Source organism: Natator depressus, chromosome 18 (assembly GCF_965152275.1).
Source record: "Natator depressus isolate rNatDep1 chromosome 18, rNatDep2.hap1, whole genome shotgun sequence".
Lineage (NCBI taxonomy): Eukaryota > Metazoa > Chordata > Testudines > Cheloniidae > Natator > Natator depressus.
In genome coordinates, this window is record NC_134251.1 from 18,861,647 (window position 1) to 18,886,137 (window position 24,491).

General features: G+C 44.3%; 2 protein-coding genes across 9 annotated transcripts in view; one reads left to right on the forward strand and one right to left on the reverse strand.

Moving 5' to 3' along the window:
- The first annotated feature begins 721 nt into the window (after positions 1-721).
- Positions 722-13,607, forward strand: PRXL2B (peroxiredoxin like 2B). The gene is made up of 7 exons (XM_074975479.1): positions 722-920; positions 2,468-2,672; positions 2,800-2,851; positions 3,672-3,735; positions 4,345-4,420; positions 7,447-7,565; positions 9,674-13,607. The coding sequence occupies exons 1-7, from the start codon at positions 858-860 to the stop codon at positions 9,698-9,700; spliced, it is 606 nt and encodes a 201-aa protein (XP_074831580.1). The 5' UTR covers positions 722-857; the 3' UTR covers positions 9,701-13,607.
- Positions 13,608-14,010: 403 nt separating this feature from the next.
- Positions 14,011-24,491, reverse strand: part of MMEL1 (membrane metalloendopeptidase like 1) — a 59,371-nt gene continuing 48,890 nt past the window's right edge. For all 8 annotated transcript variants that reach the window (XM_074975375.1, XM_074975373.1, XM_074975374.1 and 5 more), the window contains 6 exons: positions 22,276-22,395; positions 21,038-21,171; positions 19,505-19,570; positions 16,805-16,900; positions 16,195-16,271; positions 14,011-15,058 (listed from right to left, as the gene is read on the reverse strand). In XM_074975375.1, coding sequence (XP_074831476.1) covers positions 14,959-15,058; positions 16,195-16,271; positions 16,805-16,900; positions 19,505-19,570; positions 21,038-21,171; positions 22,276-22,395 — 593 coding nt within the window. In that variant the 3' untranslated portion in view covers positions 14,011-14,958. The remainder of the gene's footprint in view (positions 15,059-16,194; positions 16,272-16,804; positions 16,901-19,504; positions 19,571-21,037; positions 21,172-22,275; positions 22,396-24,491) is intronic.

Genomic DNA, 24,491 nt, shown 5'->3' on the forward strand with positions numbered 1-24,491 from the left:
GCTTTGCAAAACTTTCTACCTCTTAACTCTTGCACACCCTCGTTTCAGTCCCGTGTAGATTTTGCACAAATCCTTCTACAACTACCTTCTGCATGATTTAGGCACGACACCCTTATTTCCTTTTTCCAGAGGTGCTGCGCAGAGCCCGGTAGCCAGCGCAGTCTGTATCATCGCCAATCTCCTGCATCCCTCTGAGGACAGGACAAGAAGCAATGGGCTTAAATTGCAGCCAGGACGGTTTCGGTTGGACATTAGGAAAAACTTGCTAAGTGTCAGAGTGGTGAAGCACTGGAATAAATTGCCCAGGGAGGTGGTGGAAGCTCCATCACTGGGGATTTTTAAGAGCAGGTTGGACAAACACCCGTCAGGGATGGTCTAGATAATACTCAGTCCTGCCTTGAGTGCAGGGGACTGGACTAGATGACAGCTCGAGGTGCCTTCCAGGTCTATGGTTCTGTGATCCCCCCCCCCTGCTTCCCCCACAGGACATGGCACAGCTCAGCCTCTGTACAACCTCTGCAATTATTTCTCCATTCGCCCCTTAGTCCAGTCACCCCAGCCATGCATTGCACAACCCCGCTGGGCCTTTCCCCCCTGCAAACGCTCCCTGCCCTGCTAATCTTTGCACCCCCTTTCCTCTCCCCAGCCCCGCCCCTCCCCTTGAGGCAGACCCGCTCTAGCCCCGCCCGTACGGCCCCGGGAGGCGCTGATTGGCTGGTAGCTCCTGCATCGCGATGAGAAGGGCGTGGCCCCCTGCCGGCCGGGTCACGCGTTGTCTGGCCCAGCAGCTGATCGCTGCCGGGCGGGCGCTATAAGGAGGCCGGCGGGCGGCAGGGGCGTTACGGGCGCAGCTGACCATGGCCGCGGTGGATCTCGCCAAAGTGGGAGCCCACACGCTGAAGCACGCAGTGAGCGGGCAGGTGAGCGGGGTTGGGGGGCCGACTCCCCCCCGGGCTGGGGCTGTCGTGGGTGGGGGCGCCCCACGGGTGGCTCCGAGAGCGGGGAGTACGCTCCTCTCCCGGCCCCGGGGAGCACGGCTGGGGGGAGAGGGGTCCCCGGGAAGCGAGCCTGGGGCTGGGCCCTGAGCTAGCACTGCCGGGGGGCGAGGGGTTTGTCGCTGGGTTTGCCCCGGGTTAGGGTCAGTCCAGCCGGTCTCCTTCCCGTGCCAGCTGTCTCTTGTCCTTACTGCCGCGTCTAAAACGTGTTTGAAACCCCTTTGAACTAGGGGGGCGGGGCGAGAGAGACAGACAGACAGACACCACGTGAAAATGTTTCATAATCGGTTATGACAATGCTGCTTGTTTCTTGATCACCCTAGACACGTCTTAAATCTCTTTGCTACCATGTTGCTGTGGTTGGTGGAGTTTTTTGTTCATCTGTTTGCACAGGCCACAACCATCTTAATTCTCAGCCAGCTGTACCTTGCTTTGGCCTACTTTAAAACTAGACTGATGAGTAGCAAATGCAGCAGGGAGTGATCTCCCTTTAGCAGGGCCGTGATGTTGATCATGTGTCCCTCATAAACCTCAGCAGGTTCTGTTAAATGCCCTCTTTGATGGAGGTGGGTGGGTGGTTCTTGTTTTGTTTTTCAGACTCCTAATAATAATTAATATAATAATAATCTCCTTGTACCTCAAGTGGAAGGGACACAAGTCAGTGTAATAATAACACTTCCTGTCTAAAAAAGAAAAAGCTTGCCTTATCCTAGTAGTGATCATCCCCCAAACTCTGCTTTTAATCTTTTAGAGAGAAACCTCATCAGTTTATCTGCTACTGGACAGATTTTCAAAAGAGCTTCAGTTCTCGTTTAGCCCCACAATATAGGCCCTGGTATCTGCAATGCCCAGCTCCCACTGAGAACTCCTGTTAATTTGGCTCCAGTGCTGGGGGCTGTGTATGCTTGACCATCGGGCCTCTCCTGTATAGGCCTTGTCAAGGTTTCCTGTGCATAGTCAGGTTTCAGAGTAGCAGCCGTGTTAGTCTCTAAGGTGCCACAAGTCCTCCTTTTCTTTTTGTGAATACAGACTAACAAATTTATTTGAGCATAAGCTTTCGTGAGCTACAGCTCACTTCATCGGATGCATTCACTCATGAAGTAAGCTGTAGCTCACGAAAGCTTATGCTCAAATAAATTTGTTAGTCTCTAAGGTGCCACAAGTCCTCCTTTTCTTTTTGTGCATTGTCAGTTTCCTCAGTGAGGGCCTTTCACACCATGTTTCTCTGCTCCACTTCTCTCGAAAACCAGACAACGTGGTTGTAAACCACAAAGTGGGGACAGAGCTAACGATCCCTCTAATACTGTACCTGGAAACTCCTTCTAACTCTTCAAACAAACAGCCTGGAGAGCTTGCCAGTGGACGATGGCCCTTGAATTTGATGAGGTTGCTGTAACCTGTAAGTTCTGCAACCAGTGTTAGGATGCTTTCCTGGTGCTGGCCCTGTGGCTACTGGTAATGCCTCTCTGTAGGTGGTGGAGCTGCGGGCCCTGTGGAGGGACCAGCCATGTGTGGTGCTCTTCCTGCGGCGGTTTGGCTGCCAGGTTTGCCGCTGGATTGCCAAGGAGACCAGCAAACTGAAAGACCTGCTGGAGAGTCACAACGTCCGCCTGATTGGTGTGGGGCCAGAGAGCATAGGCCTCCAGGAGTTCATCGATGGGAACTACTTCAAAGGAGGTAGGACTAGGGTCTGGGAACTTCCCCCCTCCAAGAGTTTCTTTTTGGCAGACTGGCATAAAACACATACTGCTGAGACAGCACATATACCCTGGCTGTGTTAACCTCCCCTTTTTCCGCTCCCCAGAACTCTATCTTGATGAGACTAAGCAGTGCTACAATGACCTGGGTTTCAAAAGGTGAGTGGCCCCTATTGACTTCTTGTCCCTAGTCTAAGAGAACCTCTGCCCTGAATCAAAGCAATTTGAAAGGATGTAGCTAAGATGGCTGGGGCCCATTGTAGCAGAAGGCAGCACCCCCTCCTCAGAGTGAAAAGACTGCTTTGCCCCAGTGTCGTTCAAATGGTCTCCGACTCCCATGGGAAGGGGCTGCCACATGGCAAACTGCAAGGCTCCCTCAGTACAAACCCACCTGGGGCTCCAGCTCTTGCCTGTCGCTTCGTTACCCTGGTGACCATTAATGTTTAAGTGACTCTACTTGGTTCAAGACCTAGGCAAATATACAAGGCTTGGACCAAAACTAAAAGCCTAGGCATACCAGCGAGATCCCGAACGGAGTGGCTTCTGGCTAGCTAGTGCCAGTGTGCTGAACTCCCTGACCACAGGGATCAGTGGTGGTGCTTAGGGTGCTCATTACAATGACTCAATTTCAGCTTTCTCCTTTTTCCTCCCCTGGCTGCGGCCCCCTCACCCGGGGTGGCGGGGCTTGGGCTGCAGCCCCCTCTGCCTCCATGCCCACCCCTGCCGCCTGTGGGGTCATGTAGTTTTGTTGTCCGAAGGGGGTTGCAGTACAGTGAAGCTTGAGAACCCTGGCTAATGTGACTGTTCAATAGCAAGCTGCATGTAATGAGTGCTGATCTCTCTGAGAGTTTAATTATTGGGATCAAATCCTCAGCTGGTGTAAACTGGTGCAGCTCCACTGACTAAGCTGAATTAGAGTAGCAGAGGATATGGCCCCTCAACCTTTCAGATGGCCAACATATCCTTTCTTCCCCCCCAGGTACAATGCCTTGAGTATAGTTCCTGCTGCTCTGGGGAAATCAGTTCGAGAAGTTGTCACGAAGGTGAGATCCTAGATAGTAGGAAATGCACCCTCTAAAGCAGTGGTTCTCAACCGGGGTATGTGTACCTCTGGGGGTACACGGAGGTCTTCCAGGGGGTACATCAGCTCCTCTAGATATTGGTCTAGTTTTACAACAGGCTACATAAAAAGCACCAGCAAAGTCAGTACAAACTAAAATTTCATACAGACAATGACTTGTTTATACAGCTCTATAGACTATACACTGAAATGCAAGTACAATATTTATATTCAATTTATATATTTTATAACTATATGGTGAGAGTACACAACTTGTCAGCAATAGTGTGGCTATGACACTCTTGTATTTGTCTGATTTCGTAAGCAAGCACTTTTTAAGTGAGGAGGTGAAGCTTGGGGGTACACCAGACAAATCAGACTCCTGAAAGGGGTACAGTAGTCTGGAAAGCTTGAGAAGCACTGCTCTAAAGGCCAGGCCTGACCAGACTTGTGCACTTGCATGACTTCAATGGGTGCATCTGGGATCCTTTTGTCCCACTGGCTTGAGTGGGTTTAGAGAGGCCCTGAGCATCCTCAAGAGAAGGCCTTTGTATCACATTTGCAATGGACTTGGGCTTTATTTTTCCCTCAGGCAAATGCGGACGGCATCCAAGGCAACTTCAGTGGTGACCTCTTGCAGAGTGGAGGAACAATAATAGTTAGTCAAGGTAAATACAAATCCATCTGTCAAAACTACCAGGTAACTGGCCGTAGCTGGTGAAGGACACGTTTCTAGATGACCTGCTTGGAGCAATTTGGCTGGTTGAAGAGCCTATGCCTGTAGAAGGCTTTAGAAGCCATCACATTGAAATCCTGCCTCAAGAAGGCAAGACCACTGGGTTGAGGGTAGGGAGGATTTGCAGCTAACTAGCAGAGTGGGGTGATGGGGAAACCTGACAAAGGGAAAACTGCTAGGCAAGCATCTGAGATCTGTTTGCTGTATCAGTTGGTCACGAATGGATGCCATCCTTTCGAATGCTTTATTTAATGGAGTCTTTCATGGTATTTGTTTAATTCACTTTCTCAGACCCTGGAAAAAGTGTGGGGTTTTTTTAGTTGTTACTACTGCCTACAAACTAAGATCCACCTTTATGCAGGCCATGGACCTGCCAAGCAGTGCCTGCTCAGTGGGTCAGGCATCTGCCTTCAGTTGTACTTGAAAGTATGCAGTTAACAAGAGTATACAAGGGCTCTGCCTGGGAGGGAAATCTCTTCTGGCTGAAACTTGGTACCTCACAAATAGTGGAGTTAATGCAGAGCCCTGGCCCATCTGTGCAATGGGAGCTGTCCATGCTGTGGTGTCTTAGCTGAACGTACTCAAGCCTGTTTTGAGATCTGACCCACCCGCAATCAGCCTAGCTTTCCTCTGGCTACAGCCCTCTCTTAGGGCTGTTTTAAGCCCTTCAAGGCATGGTGGGGTGACCACCCCGCCATACTAGAGAATACATCTTCTCTGTCCCCATCCATTCATGACTGCATAGGCTGCCTCGGACAAAGAGGTTTGATTTCTGTTTTTTCCCAATCCCACGATCTGCTCTCTTTTCTAGCCTCATGACCAAGCAGTTGCATGTTAGTTGTCCTACCTGGAGATGTCAACTTGATGCCAAAGTTGTCTGCCTCACATTCTCTTATAATTCCTCTTAATCCTATTCTCTTCTTCTATGCCTCTCTAGTCTATGTGGAACACAGGGCTTTCACCCTGCCTTTCATCTTTGCTAGTCTTCTGTTGTAGTCTTTGCTTCTCTCCAGCTCATTTTGATAGCTTTCGGTTTTGTTACTACTGTGCTTTTCCACCTCATCACCTCTTGCTCTGGGGGTTCTAGTCAAACACCTGTCTTATGTTATTCAGGTCTTTCCTCCATGTATGTCCCAGCCATCTCCATTTTCATTTTGTAATTTCCTCTTTTCTGTTTCTCTTTTTTTTTCCTCCTCGAGTTCTTCATTTGTGGCTTTTTTTTTTTTTTTTTGGGCCATCTGGTATTGAGAATTTGTCTAAGGCAGCTGATAACAAAAACTTGGAGTTTAGATAGTAAGGTCTTAATAAGTCTCCAAGTTTAGTGCCCTATAGTAAAACTGACTTTACAATGGTGTTAAATATTCAAATTTAGTTTGGGTGGCAAGATTTTTTTTGTTTCTCGATCAGCTTTAGTGTTACAAAGGCATGCCTGGCTTTCACTATTCTGGCTTTAATGTCTTCATCTGCTCCACCTGTTGTGCTTACAATGCTGCCAAGATATGTGAAATGTCAGACCTCTGATATGTCAGGCCCAGAAAACTTCCTAAAATATTTTTATAGCATGGATAGAGATTTCTTTCCTGGGTATCTGGCTGGTGAATCTTGCCCATATGCTCAGGGTTTAGCTGATCACCATATTTGGGGTCGGGAAGGAATTTTCCTCCAGGGCAGATTGGAAGAGGCCCTGGAGGTTTTTTGTCTTCCTCTGTAGCATGGGGCATGGGTCACTTGCTGGAGGATTCTCTGCTCCTTGAAGACTTTAAACCACAATTTGAGGACTTCAGTAGCTCAGACTTAGGTGAGAGGTTTCTCGCAGGAGTGGATGGTGAGATTCTGTGGCCTGCGTTGTGCAGGAGGTCAGACTAGGTGACCATAATGGTCCCTTCTGACCTTAATATCTATGAATCTGTCATCGTTTTTTCTCTAATGCTGCATTCTCCAGTTTTTAGAAGTTGGGTCCAGCTCTTACCAGCAGGTGGCAGTATGGTAGAAAACATTGTCTAAACGCTCTTCTGAAAACAATTTAACAAAACAACACCAACTCGCTAGCTAAAATGCCGCTTCTTCTACAGTAAACGGAGAAACTTTGTGGCTAACATGATGTTTAGATGCTAGAGTGTAAAGCAATAGGAAATCCGGAGTGCACCGTCCCAGCTGGATGTGTAGAATGTCTGAGTACAGTACATGCTGCTTCCCCTTTAATAAAATAGCCCTCTACAAAGTCGGAGTTCTAGCTTGAGTCTCAAGTCACAGGAGGGTCAGACGGCTCTCCATTCTGCATGACTTCTCAAAGGGGAGCTGGCAAACGCTTGTGACGAACACAGCCTGTATTTATTGTTTGCCAACCCGGTAGTGATGGTAGGTTTTGTAATTGTTGGAAACCTCAGTGTTCCTACAGGCTTTAGGAAAAGCCCCATGCTACCCTAGAGCTGCTGCATCTGGAATTCACATGAGAGCGTGGGTCAGCTGGCAGACAAAGGGCTCGTACACACTAGTGCTCTACTTTGGTATAACTTAAGTTGTTCAGAGGTGCTCCCCGAGTGATGTAAATTACACTGACCTAAGCGCTGGTGTAGACAGGGCTGTGTTAGCAGGAGAGCATCTACCACTGGTATAACTACCATCGCTCGGGGAGGTGGAGTGAGTAATTTGAGGGGAGAGCGCTCTCCTGTCAGCATAGAGCGTCTGCTGCTGTAGCAATTCTAGTGTCGACCCAGCCCTGAGACTGTGGAGGCTTGAATGGGGCATGGAGGGCAATCTGATCTCTCACCCCTAAAGTGTTTTCCAGTCTGCAGTTCACTCTCTCTCATTGGGGTGCATGTGAGCTGTTCCAGTTTTGATGTGGACGGGGCTGGCTGTCAATCAGTGATCCCTTATTAAAGGCTACATACATTTGCTGCCTTGCTGACCAATGCTTGTCATTTGTAATGTCCTTAAATACATCCTGTCCTTTTTCAGGTGGAGAGAAATTGCTCCTGCACTTCATACAGGATTCACCTGGTGACTATGTTCCCTTGGAAACAATTGTCAAAAGCCTTGGGATCTCGGCAAGTGTTAAAGAAGGCGTGAAACCTCAGGTAAGAGCTGTTTCCTCTTATGGTGGAAACTGAGCTAACATTTTAAAAATAAAGGAACCTGCTGGAGCCAGCTCACTCTTAATCTTACCTAGCTCTAGTTAAAATAGAGCACTGTACCAACAACAAACCAAGCTTGTCTTGAGCTTTCAAAAAGGGGACTCAATCCTTATGAACCTTTTCCTTCTTAGAGCTGGGTGGGGCTAGAGCCTGGGACTCCTGGCTCCCAGTACCTTCTTCCTCCTAGAACTCCCCTGCTGCAGTCCTGAGCCGAGTGTCTCCTCCCACTCCCTTAGAGTGTCCCCTCCAGCCATCCTCCTGCTGGTACCTGGGGTTTTCAGAACCCAAAACAGTGGTACCTTCACTGTTTCGCTCTAGGCAGTATCAGGAATAAATCCATGGGCACACAGCAATTTCTGTCTGTCAAAATGATTAATACAAGTAAGCACGCTCTTATTTAAAACTACAATTAATTCAATATTAAGCACACACAGACATAAGCAATAAGTTTTAGGACATTCTGGATATAGTGACCCACAGTGTGAGATGGTTTTGAGTAATCACCAGCTCTATTTCCAGAGGCCTCTTTCTGCCCAGTTTATGGGGCGTTTAGATGTCAGCTCCTTTTCCAAAGAAAAGCTTCCCTTGCACTGCTCCAAGTTATTTTTATAGGTAACTTTAATAAAACACAAAACCTATAGTGACTTTTAGTGGGTCAGCAGTCTAAGCTTTACTGGATTACCAATTTTCACACACAGCAAACGGAAAACCATGGTAACTATGCCAGCTTTCCCTTTGCTGGTTTTGTGTGAGGAAAACCTTCTAGCAGGGATGTGGCAAGGACAGGGAGATTCCCATCAGCTTGCTAATAAAGAGGATTAGCAAATCACTGGGCAGCTCTTAAGGCTAATGTTCTTTGGGAACAGAGCACCGTGTAATGCATTTTGCCTCTTCCTAAACTGTCCCCAGGATTTCTGTAGCATTAGCTCAAATAGCCCCTTACAGCTGAGATTTGTAGGTGCCACTAACTCTTGCTGAGTGTCCCAGACTTCCAAAGAAATCAGGCTTTCCCACGTGTGGGTAGAACAGTTAGTGACACTGTGTGGGTAGGAGAAGAACAGACCAGTCCACTTTAGTGCCTTCCCCCGAGACTCTCCAGTATATGTGACTGACCACTTACTTAGTCACCCAATGCCCTCCAACAGATTAGTCTCGTTATGGTTAATGGTGGCGGCCTCAGTGATGCCTACAGTGATTCCAATTACCAGAGGAAGGTGCTTTTAGATGAGCAGAGCCAGCAACAGGCCTAAAAAGGGAGGTGGCGTGACTAAGCCCAGCCAGTCATCTACCCTTCCTTTGAAATCCCTAAATACTTGGCTATGCTGGCACAGACTCAAACTCTCAGGTGGAAAGATGCCCCTGTAAGTGGGAGGCTTAATAAACATGTATAAAAAATCAAGCCGTAACATCCATGTGCTGTGGTGACTTGGAACAAACCCCTCCCTGGCGCGTGTTAATTATCACTCATAACAGCAGTTCTGGCACCTGCCTCTTCTCACCCCCCTGCTCCTCCAGCATGCCGCCAAACAGCTGATGGTGGCAGGCAGGAGGCACTGGGGGGGGACACAAGCTGATTGGATGGGGGCACTGGGGGGTGTTCAGCACCCACTCAACGCCTATGCCTAGAGCCCTGTGGCCCTTTTAAATCACCTGGGCTCCTGGGCAATTGTCCCCTTTGCCCCAAAGGCAGCCATCATTGCTGCCTATGGAAGTGCACAGCTTGAGGGCCTTTTGTGCTTCAAGGGAGAAGGAAAGCTGCCCAGGAAGGGTGGATTCGGGTTTGTTTGACCGGGTGGAGGAAGCATGGCTTTTGAGGTGTGGCCGGTTGGGTTCAGAAGTGGGTTCCAGGCACAGGTGCCTTATGGAGGCCATAAGATGAAGCAGGGGTCTAACCTAGTGGTTTAGAGAAGCTAGAAGAAAAGGGGGACAAGGGTAGAGAAGTAAAAGGAGCCAAATAGTCTTGTGTAGGGCTTCCTAGGTGTCTTCCCTGTCCCACCTCCCCTTGGGCTTGAGGGAGCAACTTTGCTAACCCAATGACTGTCTCTCTACAGTGCGATGAAGAGGCCTGTACCAGATGATGGAGAGAAGCAGGGAATTTCTTTAAGCAAGAAAGAAGCCAGTGTGGTGACCTTCCCTGTTCTATCACTTCATAGCTGCTGTAATCTAACCTCACTGTATCTATATTCATACTTTTGTATAATGGCCAAATCACTGAAGTCTGAATAAATGCTCTAAAGCAGAGTGCTGTGCCAGACTGTCTTGGACAAGCATAACAAAGCTTTCCCTATTGCTCAACCTTGTAACCAATAGCAGCTAATATGGTGGCTTTCCCATTGGATCATTTTGATCAGGTGACCAGTAGGTGTGACCAAGAGTATCATCTGAGGATTTTGAAACAAGGAGAAGCTCTCTTGCTTTGTGACCAGTGCTAATAGTTTTGTAGGCTTCCCCCATTAGCTTTCTTCCCTGGTTAGAAGTCCTATTTCGACCTACATTACACTAGGAGGTAGCACTTCTTTAGCAAGTGTTAGTGGTGGCTTAACTTTATCTATCTGTGTTAACACTTCACCCTTCTTGAAGGCTTTAAAACAAAGCCTTACAGGTGACTGTGGGCAGCGTGCCTGAACACACTTCTAAAGCTGGGCCCGTGCTAGCTTTGTCAGATGGGAGCTTGAATCGGCTTTTTAGCTGAAGTTGGCTGTTGGAATACATACCCTGGGGTGCAACAGCAGGTGCAGATCATCCTGCTGCATGCACCCAGAACATAGCATGCTCTTCCATCTAATAAAAGAGCTAAGATTATGTTCTCTTCCCATCCAAGGCTGTGCACACAGGGTCTGGTGTCTGAATAGACTCTTTACTGTAACTTAGGTTGAAGCTCCAGTAAAAAGTGGACTCAAGATTTTTTTTTTTTTTTTTTTCCCCCTGTGGTGCAGAGAAATACTTTGTAGGTAAATTAAAATTTAACAGGCACCCCATCTCATTCAAAAGACTTTTTGAGGAAAGCTCAGCATCCCTATCTACCTTCCATTTCCCTACCTATCCCGCACAATCTTCCTCATGATGAAACTTTAACACTAGCCCTGAATAATCCTTATGTTCCCAGAAAAACTCCAGACCATGAGCCTTTATGGTCATTAAATCCAGGCTCCGAGGAGCAAAGGATGCCAGAGAAAGCCTTGATGCCTCCCTCCTCCTAAAGCCAGCATGCATTAGCCATTGGGTCAACTATTTGCATTTAAAGAGCCATATTCTAACTGCAGACATGCCCAAGAGGAGGAGTCTCATGCTGATGACGGAGTTTAACCTTCAACTGTCCTCATTATTTTCTGTTGCATGAACTTATTGCAATAGGTTTCCCACTCTGGAAAATGTGTGTAAGTGGAGATGGACAATAGTCTCTTTATTTGTCATGTTTGTTCTACCTGCAACCATACACACATGATTAAATAAGTTGATTTGTCAGAGTGCGAGTGCTTTACACTCCTTTGTAACCAGTCATTTAATTAAAAACAGTGTAGAAATAGGAAACACTCAGACCAGCTTGACTAGTGTACACATTAATGATGCACATTTAACTATGATGTAGGTTAATTTCCTGTGATCACAGCAAAACATATACAGCATCTTACCTGTCAACTTGAGGGTGATACTTTATTTCTGCTGTGCTCTAGCAATGCATAGCACTCTGCAAAGACCAGGTCCCTACCATGAAGCAGTTACAACTTCTGAAATAGGACCAATTGCAAACCTTGCCTAGTCATAGTCTTGACCTCCTCAATAACACAAGCCATAGGCTTCCCCCAAATAATTCCTAGAGCAGAGCTTTTTAGAAACATCCACTCTTGTCAGAATATGAATCTTAAATTAACCAGAATTGCATGGATGATGCAGTGTATCAGCAGAGCGGAAAAGCACTCTGCTTTGAAGATGGTAGAAGCCTAAATCTTAAAGAAGCAGTGAAGTTTTTTTTTAAACTGCGAATGAAAATACTTTGCGAGCTGTCATGATGCAGAGCTGAGGCTTCTTCTGTGTTTTGGTGCTATACCAGTGTCTTGACCTTTGTATAGGTATAGCTTTCTAATGGGGGGGAAGAGGAGAAATGGTCTGAAATACTTGATCTAGAATGTCATAAAATGGGAGAATAAGAGATCTGGTTAACTTTTAGACTAGCTGCCTGTTATATGGTTCCAATTGTATATTTAGTGTCACAGTGCTGATTAGAAATGGAATCTAATTTAATATACACTAGACATAAGAACTGCATGTTAACTGAGGAGTTAACAAATGTTATCTTGGTGCTTAATTTTAACAAGTGAAGGGGCTATCCTTCCTGTTTTCTTCCAACTAAATCACCTTTATGGTGTTAAAGCGAATGATTAATCTTAATTGAACATCCAACTGCCAAGAAAAAATGACATCCAGGTTCCTAACATTAAGGGTAATTTAAACTTGCCAAATAAACACTTTTTTTTTTTATACTGGTAGGTGCATGCTTCACTTTAGCTTCACCACACTCAGTATTTTATCATCTAAGTTAATTGAACAAGCCCTGCCTCACTGTGGAAGTGACCAAGTGCCTTCAGCTCCTAGCGGACAGGAAGTAGATGTGTTGTGTTTAAACTTCAGTAAAACTCAGAGGTCCCCAAATGCTTTCTCCCTGAAAACAACCCAGGAAAGGTTCTGCACCTGCAGCTGTCATTTCAGTAAGTAGACTTTTTAGGTCAGTGAGGAAGGTTTTGTTTTATACATCCTAGAGTAGGCTATGGGGGAGGTAAATTTTTCTTTCAAAAAAAAAAAAAAAATAGCTAGCAAAGCTTGTTTCTAGACTCATCTGTTTGGTTTTATGCCTCTAGACTCGGGGCCATATTTTCAAAGGTCTCTGGCCTTTAAAGCCCAGATCCTCAAATATATTTAGGCTCCTAACTTGAATCGATTTTTTTCACTGGAAGTTAGGCACTTAAATGCCTCTGAAGATCTGGCTTATATCCTACCAACCTCATTAATGGTTTGAATCTGACTGTAATTTTCATTTCAGTGTGTTACATAGCCCATTTAGTTCTAAACACTCCAGCTAGCATTATACAGCATTGGGTCCTAAACCCCCATTTTCTCCAGCTGATGTATGTGTATATAAATACCCAAACCAGGAGTTTTAGGTGGCATTCTTATGTATGCATACACTATCTCTGGCTGAGCAAGCATCTCTAATGTATATGGTCATGTTTGAGATCCAGTATGTGATACAGTTAAGTATGAAAATAGCCCATGCTCAATGAATAGCAGCATATTAAGGGCTTAATCCTATCCTTGTTTATACCTCCTGCAATACCTGTGTGCATAGACACAGTCCTAGATGGTGCTGAGCACCCTCACCTTATCTTGAGGATCAGGCACTAACTAATGGCACAAGGCGCTTACAGACATAAGTGAAGGCAAATGCCCATGTTACTGGAAAGGGTTTCTCTCTCCCATACACAACTCCCATGGACTTTGTGGTACATAGGAGAGATTAGACCCTGAGAAAGCACAAGGTCTCTGAGTTGGGTGTGGGGTGGGAGGAAGGGCAGATAGTTTAGTCATTACATAAATTCTTCTAATCTAGAAATTAAAAATAAATGAATTAGGGGTTCTCTGCTGTAATAGACGCTCTCATTAATTTGTAGATGAACTTCATTTTGCCAGGAGAAGGTAATGTATTACATGTACATGAAAATATTATCCAGACTTCATTTGGTAAGACTATACTATTCTTGTCAAATAGTAGAATATCTCAGTGACAACTAGACACTTTCTCTCTCATGGTATGTATAAAGCTGCTACTGTTAATTAGTGCTGATTTAATTAAATGAATTCCAGCATGCATCAGTTTCTTTTGTTTTTAACTCAATGACTTCAAATTTAAAGATTGTTCTAAGATGTTTTTTAAAGGGATGGGATTAATTTGTTTGGCTAATGAAACTTGCTTGCTAGATGGACACTCAAACGCAAAATAAATCTCTTACATCCAGTGTCAGTAGTGTTTTGGTAAGTTGCATTCCAGAAAAATAAAAAATTTCTTTATGCATTAAATAGATACTAAGTGTATTAATAACTTGGTTTGACATCTGTTAAGATACGCATTACCAAATGTTAAATTATGAAGAATAAGTAGTGGTACATATACCAAAAATAAACATTCTTCACTGAAAATGTTTAAAGTCCCATATAAAGGACTGACCATTTCAGTACTAGTTACTCTGAAATTTTAGCATTCGTGGAAGAAAACAATCCAGGCCTGTTTCTAGAGATAAATGCCTGAACAATTTGCTGCAGTACAAGTTTTATTTATATAAAAATTAACAAGACTTGTGCATTTTTAAAGTGTAATGACATCCAATCTTTAAAAGCAGACTATAGCAAAATAAAAAGGCCCAGGATTAAAAATAGATAATTGTTTCCCTCTGTAAATGTTTTGCTGTTTACATTAAGCAACAAGCTTTTGCCATTAAAATATTCTAAATATTTACCCTTAATGGAATAAGCATCCTCTTAAATATATTTCTGAAGGAAAGAGACCCGTGTAATTCTGAACTTGGCAATGCTAGAGAATCTCCTCTTTTAAAAGTTCTCTACATCTCATTGTGTTGCGATCACATTAAATTTCCCCAGTAGAGCAAAACAAGAAGTGCAAAAGCAGTGGTTCAGCTTTGCTTTAACTTAGTAGCCAGTAGGTACTTTAACATACAGCTCACCTTGTAAAATATCAAGACAAATTACAATCTCTCACAACAAAGCAGTCAGAGGTGCGAGCAGACAGTGTTATGTGGACAGCATATATGTTTAACTAGCTCTATCCTTGGGTTTGGGAGAAGTGCACTAGAAACTGAATCAGAATATTGAAAAATAATTAACTCTGTGAAAAGTCAGACAGGCTTACTGAATCGCGAAAGGATTAGTTAGTAAGACATACTAAAGTGAATATTCCTTGCTGAAAAATAGATCTGCTTTTATTCTTTAAAGAGCTAGACTTTGTAACCCTGATGTGGTATCTTAACAGTCAGGATGTCATTTGAAACAGTCGTTTTTCTCCTGAAGCATACGTCGCTTTCAATCCAGCCAGGCCAGACAACATTGCGAGATGCCTGCGTACATTCCAGCCGAACCAGAAAAGCCGGACAGCTGTAGTTTCTTTAATTCTGACTACAGTAGCTGCACCCTTAACCTTAGCTGTCACTGTACAGGAAAACATCAGACATGTCACTGGCTAGAACTGTTCAGCAGGTAGCCACATGAGTTCAGTTTTTAGACCGTGCAGTCGAAGCATTATCATCTTCAGCATCATTGTTCATTTTGGCTACCACACTCTGCATTTCTCTACAGGGTGCATGGCTGTGCCCTTCTTACAGTGGAACGCTTCAGAGAAAGCTTCAAAGTTTTGCAAGGATCCCATCACCCTAGACAACACAAGGGAGAAAAAGAACGGTTTATTTGTACTTAGGCAGCATGCAGAAGACATAGTGCAGGAAAGAACACAAGCCTGTCCTTGAGAGAATCGGGGCTGTTGGTCTCAATCACAACTTCATCGTGCTGGGCATATACAATAAGAGATGGTCTCTACCCCAGACGGCTTATACTGTCTAAGGCTATGATTCTGCAGTCAGCTTCATGCTGGCAGGCTTTTGATCCCGCACGGAGCCAGTGGGTCTGCGGGTGGGTGGATTATTGCAGATCTAGGTATAAGACAAGATGCAATATCCTCAGTGGCACAACAAGTGCTGAGGCCAGTGGGAGCCCAGCCACTGAAACAAACTCCATGCAGTAGAAGGATGGCCCTCAGATGCCTGCAAAGAGCAGCCAGCCAATGTCAAGCACTGCCATGGGGTACAGTCTAGACACAGGTCTTGCTCCGGCAATGAGGACGACATGGGGAGACACTTGTGCCTGCATGGATCCACAATGTAGTCAAAGTGGCTCACAGCAGTACTGGGGCTCTATTTTTTAAGTTACTCTTCCTTACCTCCTTTGCTTACAGGATTCTTCCTCAAATATATACATGTGTATACACCTACACCGCCCCCCCCCCCTTTCCCTTGATCAGTTATACAGACGAGTGAGTGTTTGTTTTAAACCCAGCTTGAAGACAATCCAGTGAAATGATACAATAGAATTATTAGTTCAGGTGGAGTGTCAGACTTTAAAAACAATGTCTGGGGACTCATCGAAGAAGCAATAGCATGAGTTTTGCAGGCTGGTTTATTGCTGCATTGTCTAATCCACGGCATGTTTCTTTGTGCTCTGCTCCTCCATGGCAGGTTCTGGGTGGGATGCAGATAAGAAGCGTACTACTTGTCAGTGCGGCCAAGTTCCCTAGACTCAATAAGGGAGCAGGTTTCTTTTCAGGTGTGTGTAAGGTGGTGGAATTCTGGCAGAAATTTGCCTGGAGGGGGTTAATCCAGTTTGATTGTGTTGACTCATTAGGAAGCAGTTGCTAGCTCCATAAAACAGCAGACGCATGCTCTCTCCTTCTGATACATTGCAGTGATGGGGTGAAATAGGTTATACAGTATTAGCCCAAGTCCTTACGACTCACCTGTATTTCAAAGGGCTGTGAACATCTGTCTTTATAGACTGGCTGGCGTATTCAGGTCTGTAGGAACCACACCATACCTACACAAGGAAGAGGATTAAAAACTCGTGGCTCAATAGAGGGTTAATTTAGCAGGCCAAGATGTGGAGGTGAGTGCAGCTCCATTGATTTCGATGGAGTTGCAACTGCTGAAATCCTGCCCTCATTGAAGTTAATAGGAGTTTTGCCACTGACTTCAATGAAGCCAGGATTTCACCCATGATGTCAAGTCCTTGAGAGGCCCCAGAGATGTTAACACCATGGATTGTCCTCTAGAAACCACCTGTTATTGGGAGTCAGTTGTCTCCAAAGACCCATCTTCCCCCAAGTGTCAATCATGCTCTTTTTGTGAAGGTGTTCAAAACAGTTTTACCCTACCTATGCTAATAGTTAAACCATCTTCAGCGTTGGGTCAGAGGACCCTTTGTTGACAAGCCCTGTCCATAGGAGGGTGTTTCCTAAGGTTGGTGAGGATCAAGAGCATTCGGACGCATTCTTTGTCCATAAGCTTCAACACGTTATAATCCAGTTTATATTTTCATGCAACTCTCAGCAAAAGCCAGTGTGTTCCTACCTGGGCAAAGTTCAGAAAGAACAGTTGTTTGTGAGTCAGGTCAAGTCCTGGTAACTGTGGCTCCTTCCCTTCACGTTCCAACCATTTTAAATAGGCCTATAAATGATCACAAATTCATTTAGCAAGAGGCCTCCCTATTCAGACATGATGGCTACTCTCTGAATGTCACTGTTCAGATAGGGTCAATCCAGCCTAAAAATGTGTGGTCCTGCTACCTTTTACCTTGGACACTTTAGTAATTATTTTTATTTGAAAGCAGTGATTTGTATCTATTCTCATAAAGAGCCTTCCATCCTAAAGGGCTGTGTAAACTTTAGATTTATATATAAACACATCGAGATCACTTTGCACATCAGCAGCCACCTCTGGGCTGAAACAGTTTCTGTCGTGTTGCTGCAGACTAACTGTTGAGGAAACGAGAAAAACCTGATGGTTACCAGTTCTGTTCATCCCCTCGGGGGCACCTGGCATGGGCCACTGTCGGAAGACAGGACACTGGGCTCGATGGACTGTGGGTCTGACCCAGTATGGCCGTTCTTAAAAAATAACTGCAAATGGAACTGCAGGTGGGATTTTAGATCAGCCATATGTAATTACTTAGCTTTGAATTTGGGCAGCCCACTTGGGTTAACATCTCTAATCTTAAAAAGACTTATCTTTAATTATTATGAACTCTGTTGCGAGTCTCCAGAAAGGTGTAGCACTCTGCTGGACCAGGGATTCACTACACTGTCCACAGCAAACAGGCATGGCAACGTAGGACACATGCTACTGTTCTGAGAAGCCCTGACAAAAATTCATCTGATAATGTAGATGTAGCTCAAAGCAATCAGCTTAGCCTGCACGCGCTTGATTGTGGTTTGAAATACAAGCATAGCAGCAGATTGCCCGGGACTTTTCTGTATGACCATGGAAGGAAAAGGAAAGCAGATAGTTAAATTTCCTCCTCACTTTTGTGTCTCTCTCTTCAGGTAACTGCTCATAAAATAGCAGATAATAACCCTGAACAAAGTTAAATCCATTACCTGTTACTGTTGCATACTAATTGGCCAATTTTCTTTTTTTGGGTCCATTGACATAATGAAGACAATTTAATGTGTCTCATGCCAGTTAAATCTGAACATTTTATTACCATATCCTCTCACTCACATAGATATTCCCAAACAAAAGGCTTTAAAGCTAGTGTGAATGGTAGAAATACAAGTTTCATAGCAAAGAATCTCAGAAGATTGAACTGTAGGGGCCATTAACTACCACCATGCCACTCTGTTTCCCATATTTCCAATGTGTTCTACAGCAAAGTTAATGTTTAATTTTCAAGGCTTCCTGGATATTCCGAATATTTATCTTTTTGAAAAATCAAGGAATTCAGAGGCAAGGTTACATGAACATCCTTAACTCTGACCCCATATCTCTGCCCACCATCCCTTTTATAGGGATACAGATAGATCATAGTTACCACAACTTTAAAACTGTTTCATGTCAGTAACTACATTCCACAGTCCCACACTTTCTCTACGTGGAAGGAGCATTCAGACTGATGAATACAGTACTCATATCTGCAGCCATTGTGTACAGAAGCAGGAGGGGCCCAGATGCAGCAGGTCTCTCTTGTGTCTGGACTGGCACATCTCCCGGCTGTTGCAGGACAGCGAGTGAGACATACAGCTGGATATCTAGTGTGTATAAAGAAGGTGGACAGGCTAGGTTGAATTGCCCCACTGTCAGCGGGATGGGTATCCTCTGGAATGTCAAATGTACCTTCTCTTGCTCTGAAAAGAACGCACAGGATTGAGAACACTTCTCTTGGGAAGGGGCAGGCTGCTGTTGATATATATAATATACAGAGTGTCATTTTCATTCTGCTCTAGAGGAGCATGCAAAATAAATAGCAACAAGATAGAGGAAACTTCCATGTGTCACTGTCTTAAAGGTTATAAAACTTGCAAGGGAAATAACAGAGGCAGCTCAGGGGCTGGATTCTACTGTGAATTTGGGTGCAGAGATCATTCACAGTTATGATGCATATTTCTCTTGATAGTGTTGCAATGTTTCTATCAATGCTTTGATGTCTCACCTATCACACCTGACATGTTGCTTTAGTTTCAGGAGGAAAAGTGCAAGAAAAGTAAACTGGGGAGGGGAAAGGGGGGGAAGGTTGCTGTGCTTTAAAAATCATCATCAAATCATGTTGCTAAGAAACGAAAGCTCTGTTGCCATGTGACAGATACCATTTGACAAGCTGATTGAAGTTGAAGCAAGAATCTCAGTCCGAAGGGCTTTGGCGAGAGGCAGGTTCTTTCAACCTTTTCTCTGCCTATTTATTACCACACTTCTTGTTCACCTGAGCTGTTTGCATAGCACCTCTCAGTGGGGTCCTGGTCTGTGGTTCGGGCCTAGGCACTACAGATAATGATAAGGAGGATGGCTGCAGTCACTCTTGATCTTGTGATTGGATCCACATGGGCATTAGGGTGTGCTTGCATAGATCCTATTCAGGGCCTTGGTCATTTGAACAGTGTTATGCAATGGCATTCACTGAATTCCCTATGGCACCAGGCACTTTGCCTTGGTGGGGTATTAAACGTCACCTCTCAGTCCCAGGAGTGATGCCTGTAACTCCCAACACACTCTCCTGAAAATAAACACATTTGGCTCTGACCAATTTCTGGCTTTCATGCAAGAATCAACTCGCAGTACCTTGTAGGCCTGTCGGACTCCTCCATTGTCTGCAATATTCTCTCCCAGTGTGCTTATTCCACTGACCTATAACACAGCAATTGTTTGTTTACTGTGTGTAACGTCCGCTACTCCAAAAGCATTTCACAAGTTGAAATAGAAACACTATGCTCCCCGCTGATGTGCGGCCACCTCTGGGGTGGAAGCAACACTACACCCTGATGGAGGAGAAAGAGACTGAAAGGGAATAATACCTAATGGCACGGAAGCAGCAGGGTAGAGTGTACAGGGTCTACCAGAATTGGAAGCTGGCTAGGAAAATAACAGCAAAAGGGCTGTTGCGGGGGGGAGGTATATTCTCCATCAGCCAGGGGTGGTTCTTGGTGGGACAAGCCCTTTTGTGTATAAGGGGTGGTGGGGCATGTCAATTTGTGCCCTAAGAGCTTGACAGGGTCTTGCAGCAGAAGCAGCTATGAACCCAATTCATTAGGGTCCTGTTGCCTCCTTTACACCCCACTGCCCTGCTAGACTAGCCTTGTACCCTGGGTTAGGAAGCACAATCTCCATAATATTTCCAGGGTACCCCTCACCCTAGCCTGTGCTTACAGAGCACAGCAATCCTCCACTTACGATCTCCAGCCCTGAGGTGGGTTTTTTCTCCCCATATTGGTATAAATGAGGCTTAGGCATCTGCTTTTAAAGGCATGCACCAGGCCTGGGCTCAGAGGGGCGGGGCGGGGCGGGGCGGGGGAAATGTGCTGATTCAGCAGAACAGCAGCTTGCTTTCTTTTGCTCTGTTTTTAATTTTCTGCCTTTTCATGAGTTGGGGGGGTTAACAGTTGCCGTATTTAAAGGGGAAACCCTCCTTTTAAAGCAAAACTGGGTATTTGACTTTGGTTTGTTTGCCTGCTCTGCAAAGCATTGTGGGGCCCGGAGGGTTATAAGAAGCTCAGCCCAAAGGCCACTGAGGCAGTGTAAGATGGGGGTGTGGTTAGGGAAGGCTTCTAGAGCTAGGATTTGACTTTGTTTGTCAGGACCTGGAACTTTTCTCTATTAGTGGGTTCTGTTCATTCACTGTTTCTATGTTCGATTACTAAAACTACCTTAGACCTGAATGCCTTTAGAGATATCTTCTGAACATGGGAAGATGAAAAAATATTCTACCTATTCCTCTGTTCTACCATTCTCTTTAAACTTGCCTGATCCTTTTTAAATCCCCCTGATCAAATTATAAATGAAGAAACAAAACTAATGAACTCCTCCACCTGGGGAAGTAGGAATCAAGCTTTTCTTGTTATCAAGAAGGAATTTGTGTCTTCTCTCTGTTTCCCTAATTCTCTGGGCTGGTTTAGCTCTGGTAGCTTTGGAAGAAAATAAGAAATAAAGTTAAGACTGGGGTGGTTTTACCTCTAGAGACCCTGCTTCAAACCCTAGATTGTAGCATTTGGATCAAGTGCTTGAGACTCTATTGCTATCAAACTAGCTGCTTTCCGATCTGCTAAATTAATTCATAAAGGCATCCTACCCACCCTCTATCCTGCGGAGTGTACTCACGTTCTGCCCTCCAGCCAGCTCCCATGTGTAGTTTCCATACTGATAAACCATGCAGCGTGACTGGTCTTTGAAATGCATAGCTGAGAAATTGCTCCACCAATCAAACATATTTCCATCTTTGTCAAAATTTCTTCCTGTTCATGAAAGCAAAGAATGGCAGAGAGACTGTTTCAGGGTGAAATGATCTATGTGTCCAGAGACCCTGACTGATTGCCAGCTTTAAATATTGGCACACAGTTCCTATAGGTACATTTAGCAGTCTAACCAGAGCAACTTCTAAACACGTTTCCTTTCCCTAGTATCCTTGTCTCCCGCCTGCCTCCCTTCTGAGTATTTGTTACACCCACTTGTATCTTCTCTATTTTGAGCATCAGCTCTTGGGGCTAGAAACTATCTCTTACTGTGCGAATGCCCAATACCCAGCACAATACGGCTGTGATCCTGAGTACAGCTCTTATGCACGTCTGTGATACAAATAATACTATACCTAATTAGCCACTAAATCCTCGCAACCCAACTGCAAATACAGAAAGTGCTCTCTGCAATTGACAGATGAGGAACCTGAGGGTCAAAGTGACTTTGCCAAAGCCATAGAGGGAGCAAACCAAGACCAAGATTCTGGTGTCTCTGTTCCTAATCCTGTTGCTCAGAGCACACCTCTTGCTCTGTATGGATCTGTATCCAGACAGCTACAGCAAGCGTTTTATGTTTAAATTATATAGGGCCCATAGAGGTAAAAGCCACATTCAATAAAGCCAATGTGTAAAGAGTTATTGATTATTAAAAAAAAAAAAAGTATCAGAATTGAGTCTCAATGTCCAAAATCATTTTAGGCCCCTGTCAATGATAATGACAAAATCAATTATTTTTTAACAAATGGGTTTAAAAATAAAGAGACCCCCAGGGTCAGGACTCTGTGTGTCCCTGTGCTGCCATGAGAATGCGTTTCACAGATTTCATTTTACTTTGAAAGGCAGCACACAGGCTAGTACTGACAGTGTTTCTGATACTTTACTGCTGTAAAAGTAACAGATTTTCTGGCGTATTGACATTAATTTAATTCATTTCTTTAAATTCATTACCCTTATTTTCTCTGATCAGTTCAAGGATCATTTACCCCAAATCACACATCTGTAGTGCAGATAGACTATTACCACCCACGTCTAGTTTTCTATTGTGTGATCGATATAATTATAAAAGGAATATTTTGCTTAGATAATTTTTTAGCCTCTTCTCACCATTGTCATCAAAACCATGAGTAATTTCATGTCCAATTACCATCCCAATCCCTCCAAAGTTTAGTGCCTGTGGCTGGTGTTTGCTAAAGAAGGGAGGCTGTAGGATTCCAGCAGGAAACACTGCAAAACGAAAGAGAGAGAGAGAGAGAGGTTCAGATAATTTCATCTGTGTGTGCTCTGTAGATGGGTCAGCCTTTGGAAGCGGATCAAGCAGAAAATGTTTCCTCTGTTTATGCCACTTGCTTTATGCATCTCATAACTCATTGATGATGATCATGTGAATTGAGCTCTGCCTCTCTGACTGTGCAAGGAGTCATTCTTAAATGGTAAATGTAGTAAATCTGTAACTCTAAAATCTCCCATTTGAGAACCCAGCAAAATTTCCCTTCCAGCTCAGCTTGTTTAGTCTTATATATCTTGTACTTTAAAGTGCAGTTGTAATTAGAAAAGAGACTTAGAATTACACAGTAGAATCTCCTTATCTATTCCCTTTTAGGGAATCAAGCAAAGAACTGTTTAGGTTACAAGCTGAAAGATAATTCCACCCCGACCCCCCAAGCTGACAAGCTGAGCCCGAGCCTGGGATCTGAAGATCAACCTGGCTTTGTCTGCTCCTAATGTCATCATGAGAGCATCAACAGTCCGAACGAGAACAGGTCATAGAATGAAACCTATTTTCACACAAACACTCCAAAACTGATTTCATTCTGAAATGTTCAGAATGGCTCCATTTGCAGTGGTCGTCGGTTTTTGCAGGTTGTTTTTTTGGAAAATTTAACAAAAGCAGGTTTTGGGTGAACAAAACAAAACAAAAAATTGCAATAACATCTCTGATAAAATGTAGAGAAAATAATGAAAAAGTCAGATTTTTTTCATGAAATACAAAAAATGTCTACAATTCCAACAAAGGGTTTGCCAAAAAAAAAAAAAAAGTTGTTTGAAAAAAGGCTATTTAATATAGACGGCAATACTTCACTAGAAAAAAATTGGTTTTAATCAGAACAGAACTGAAAATCCTTCAAACGATGCAGGAGGCAGAATGGGCCCTCTCCCTGACTCCTGACCCACAGTTATATTGAATTTGATGGGGCTGGCACAGAGGTAGTTAAAATGTTGTATTTGTCATTAAAGGCAGCAGATCTGACTCAAAGACACACCAAGCACCCTGGGTTAGGGTTCCATGTGAATATTGGCTCACCTGTACATTTTTTCCTCTTTGCTGTCCCAATGAACTATGTTCAATTTGCATCATGGAGTCATTTTATGGGGAAGCTAATGGATATTTTATTGCTTTAGTTTTGTTAACAGAAAGCTTAACCACCATATGCGGCCTACAAATAACACTGAGGCTTAATGTTTAAGGCGTACGCCACAGGAATTACTACTGTGTATCAACTGTATTTCAGATGACAGCCTTGGAAAGAATAGCTCTAGCCTCCTACACACAAAAGCCTAATATATCGGTAGTGGGATTTATTTTTCCTTCCAAGCATTGAAGAGGAGACATGTATGACCTTCGAGAAGGAATGAATGCTGCAAATGGGTCATTCTAATGGGTCATTCTAGAATGGGTCATTCTAATACGATGCCTTCTAATAAGTGAAAAATGTGGTAAAAAAACCACATAGCAAAAATGTGTGTAGGGAGATGCAAAGCCCTTTGTCTGTAAAGAAGGATCATTGTGTACCCAGACCATTCACTAGGAGAAGAAAGGCAACCAGTTCCCACTAAGACAGGAGCAGAAATTTTAACACTGTGAAAAATCAAACCAGAACTCAGTAGGTACATTTGCTCTGGACCCTAGATACAATGAGCCTTGGTTTTATTGGCCAGGGAGTGTGTGGAAGGGAGGAAGCAAGAGTATTTGCAGGAGGAGCTGGTACTTCTTAGCATCTCATATGGGCCCAATCCAATGAAGGATGTTTTAGTCACAGCTTTTACAGATCTGGAAGTGCTCACGAGTCTGACGTCTCATGAGCTGAGGCAAGTTTCTTCCGTCTTGTGTGTCTCCCATAAAAATAATTTCAGTGCCATCTGCACAAACAGCAAAGCTGGGAGCATCGCTTAAGTTTCCCAGGCATGCGGAGACATTAAACAGCCTCAAATACATGGTGAGTGCTCACATCTCCCTGAAGTTGGCACTCGCTTGGTGGCTGTTCCTTTCTCGGTTGTCAAACACAAGGCTATTTCAATGAAGGAATGTAAACAACTCTGCC

Coding starts and splice junctions, on each gene's coding strand:
- PRXL2B (XM_074975479.1), top strand. CDS start 858: ATGGCCGCGGTGGATCTCGCCAAAGTGGGAGCCCACACGCTGAAGCAC. Junction 921..2,467: donor AGCACGCAGTGAGCGGGCAG/GTGAGCGGGGTT, acceptor GCCTCTCTGTAG/GTGGTGGAGCTGCGGGCCCT. Junction 7,566..9,673: donor AAGAAGGCGTGAAACCTCAG/GTAAGAGCTGTT, acceptor GTCTCTCTACAG/TGCGATGAAGAGGCCTGTAC.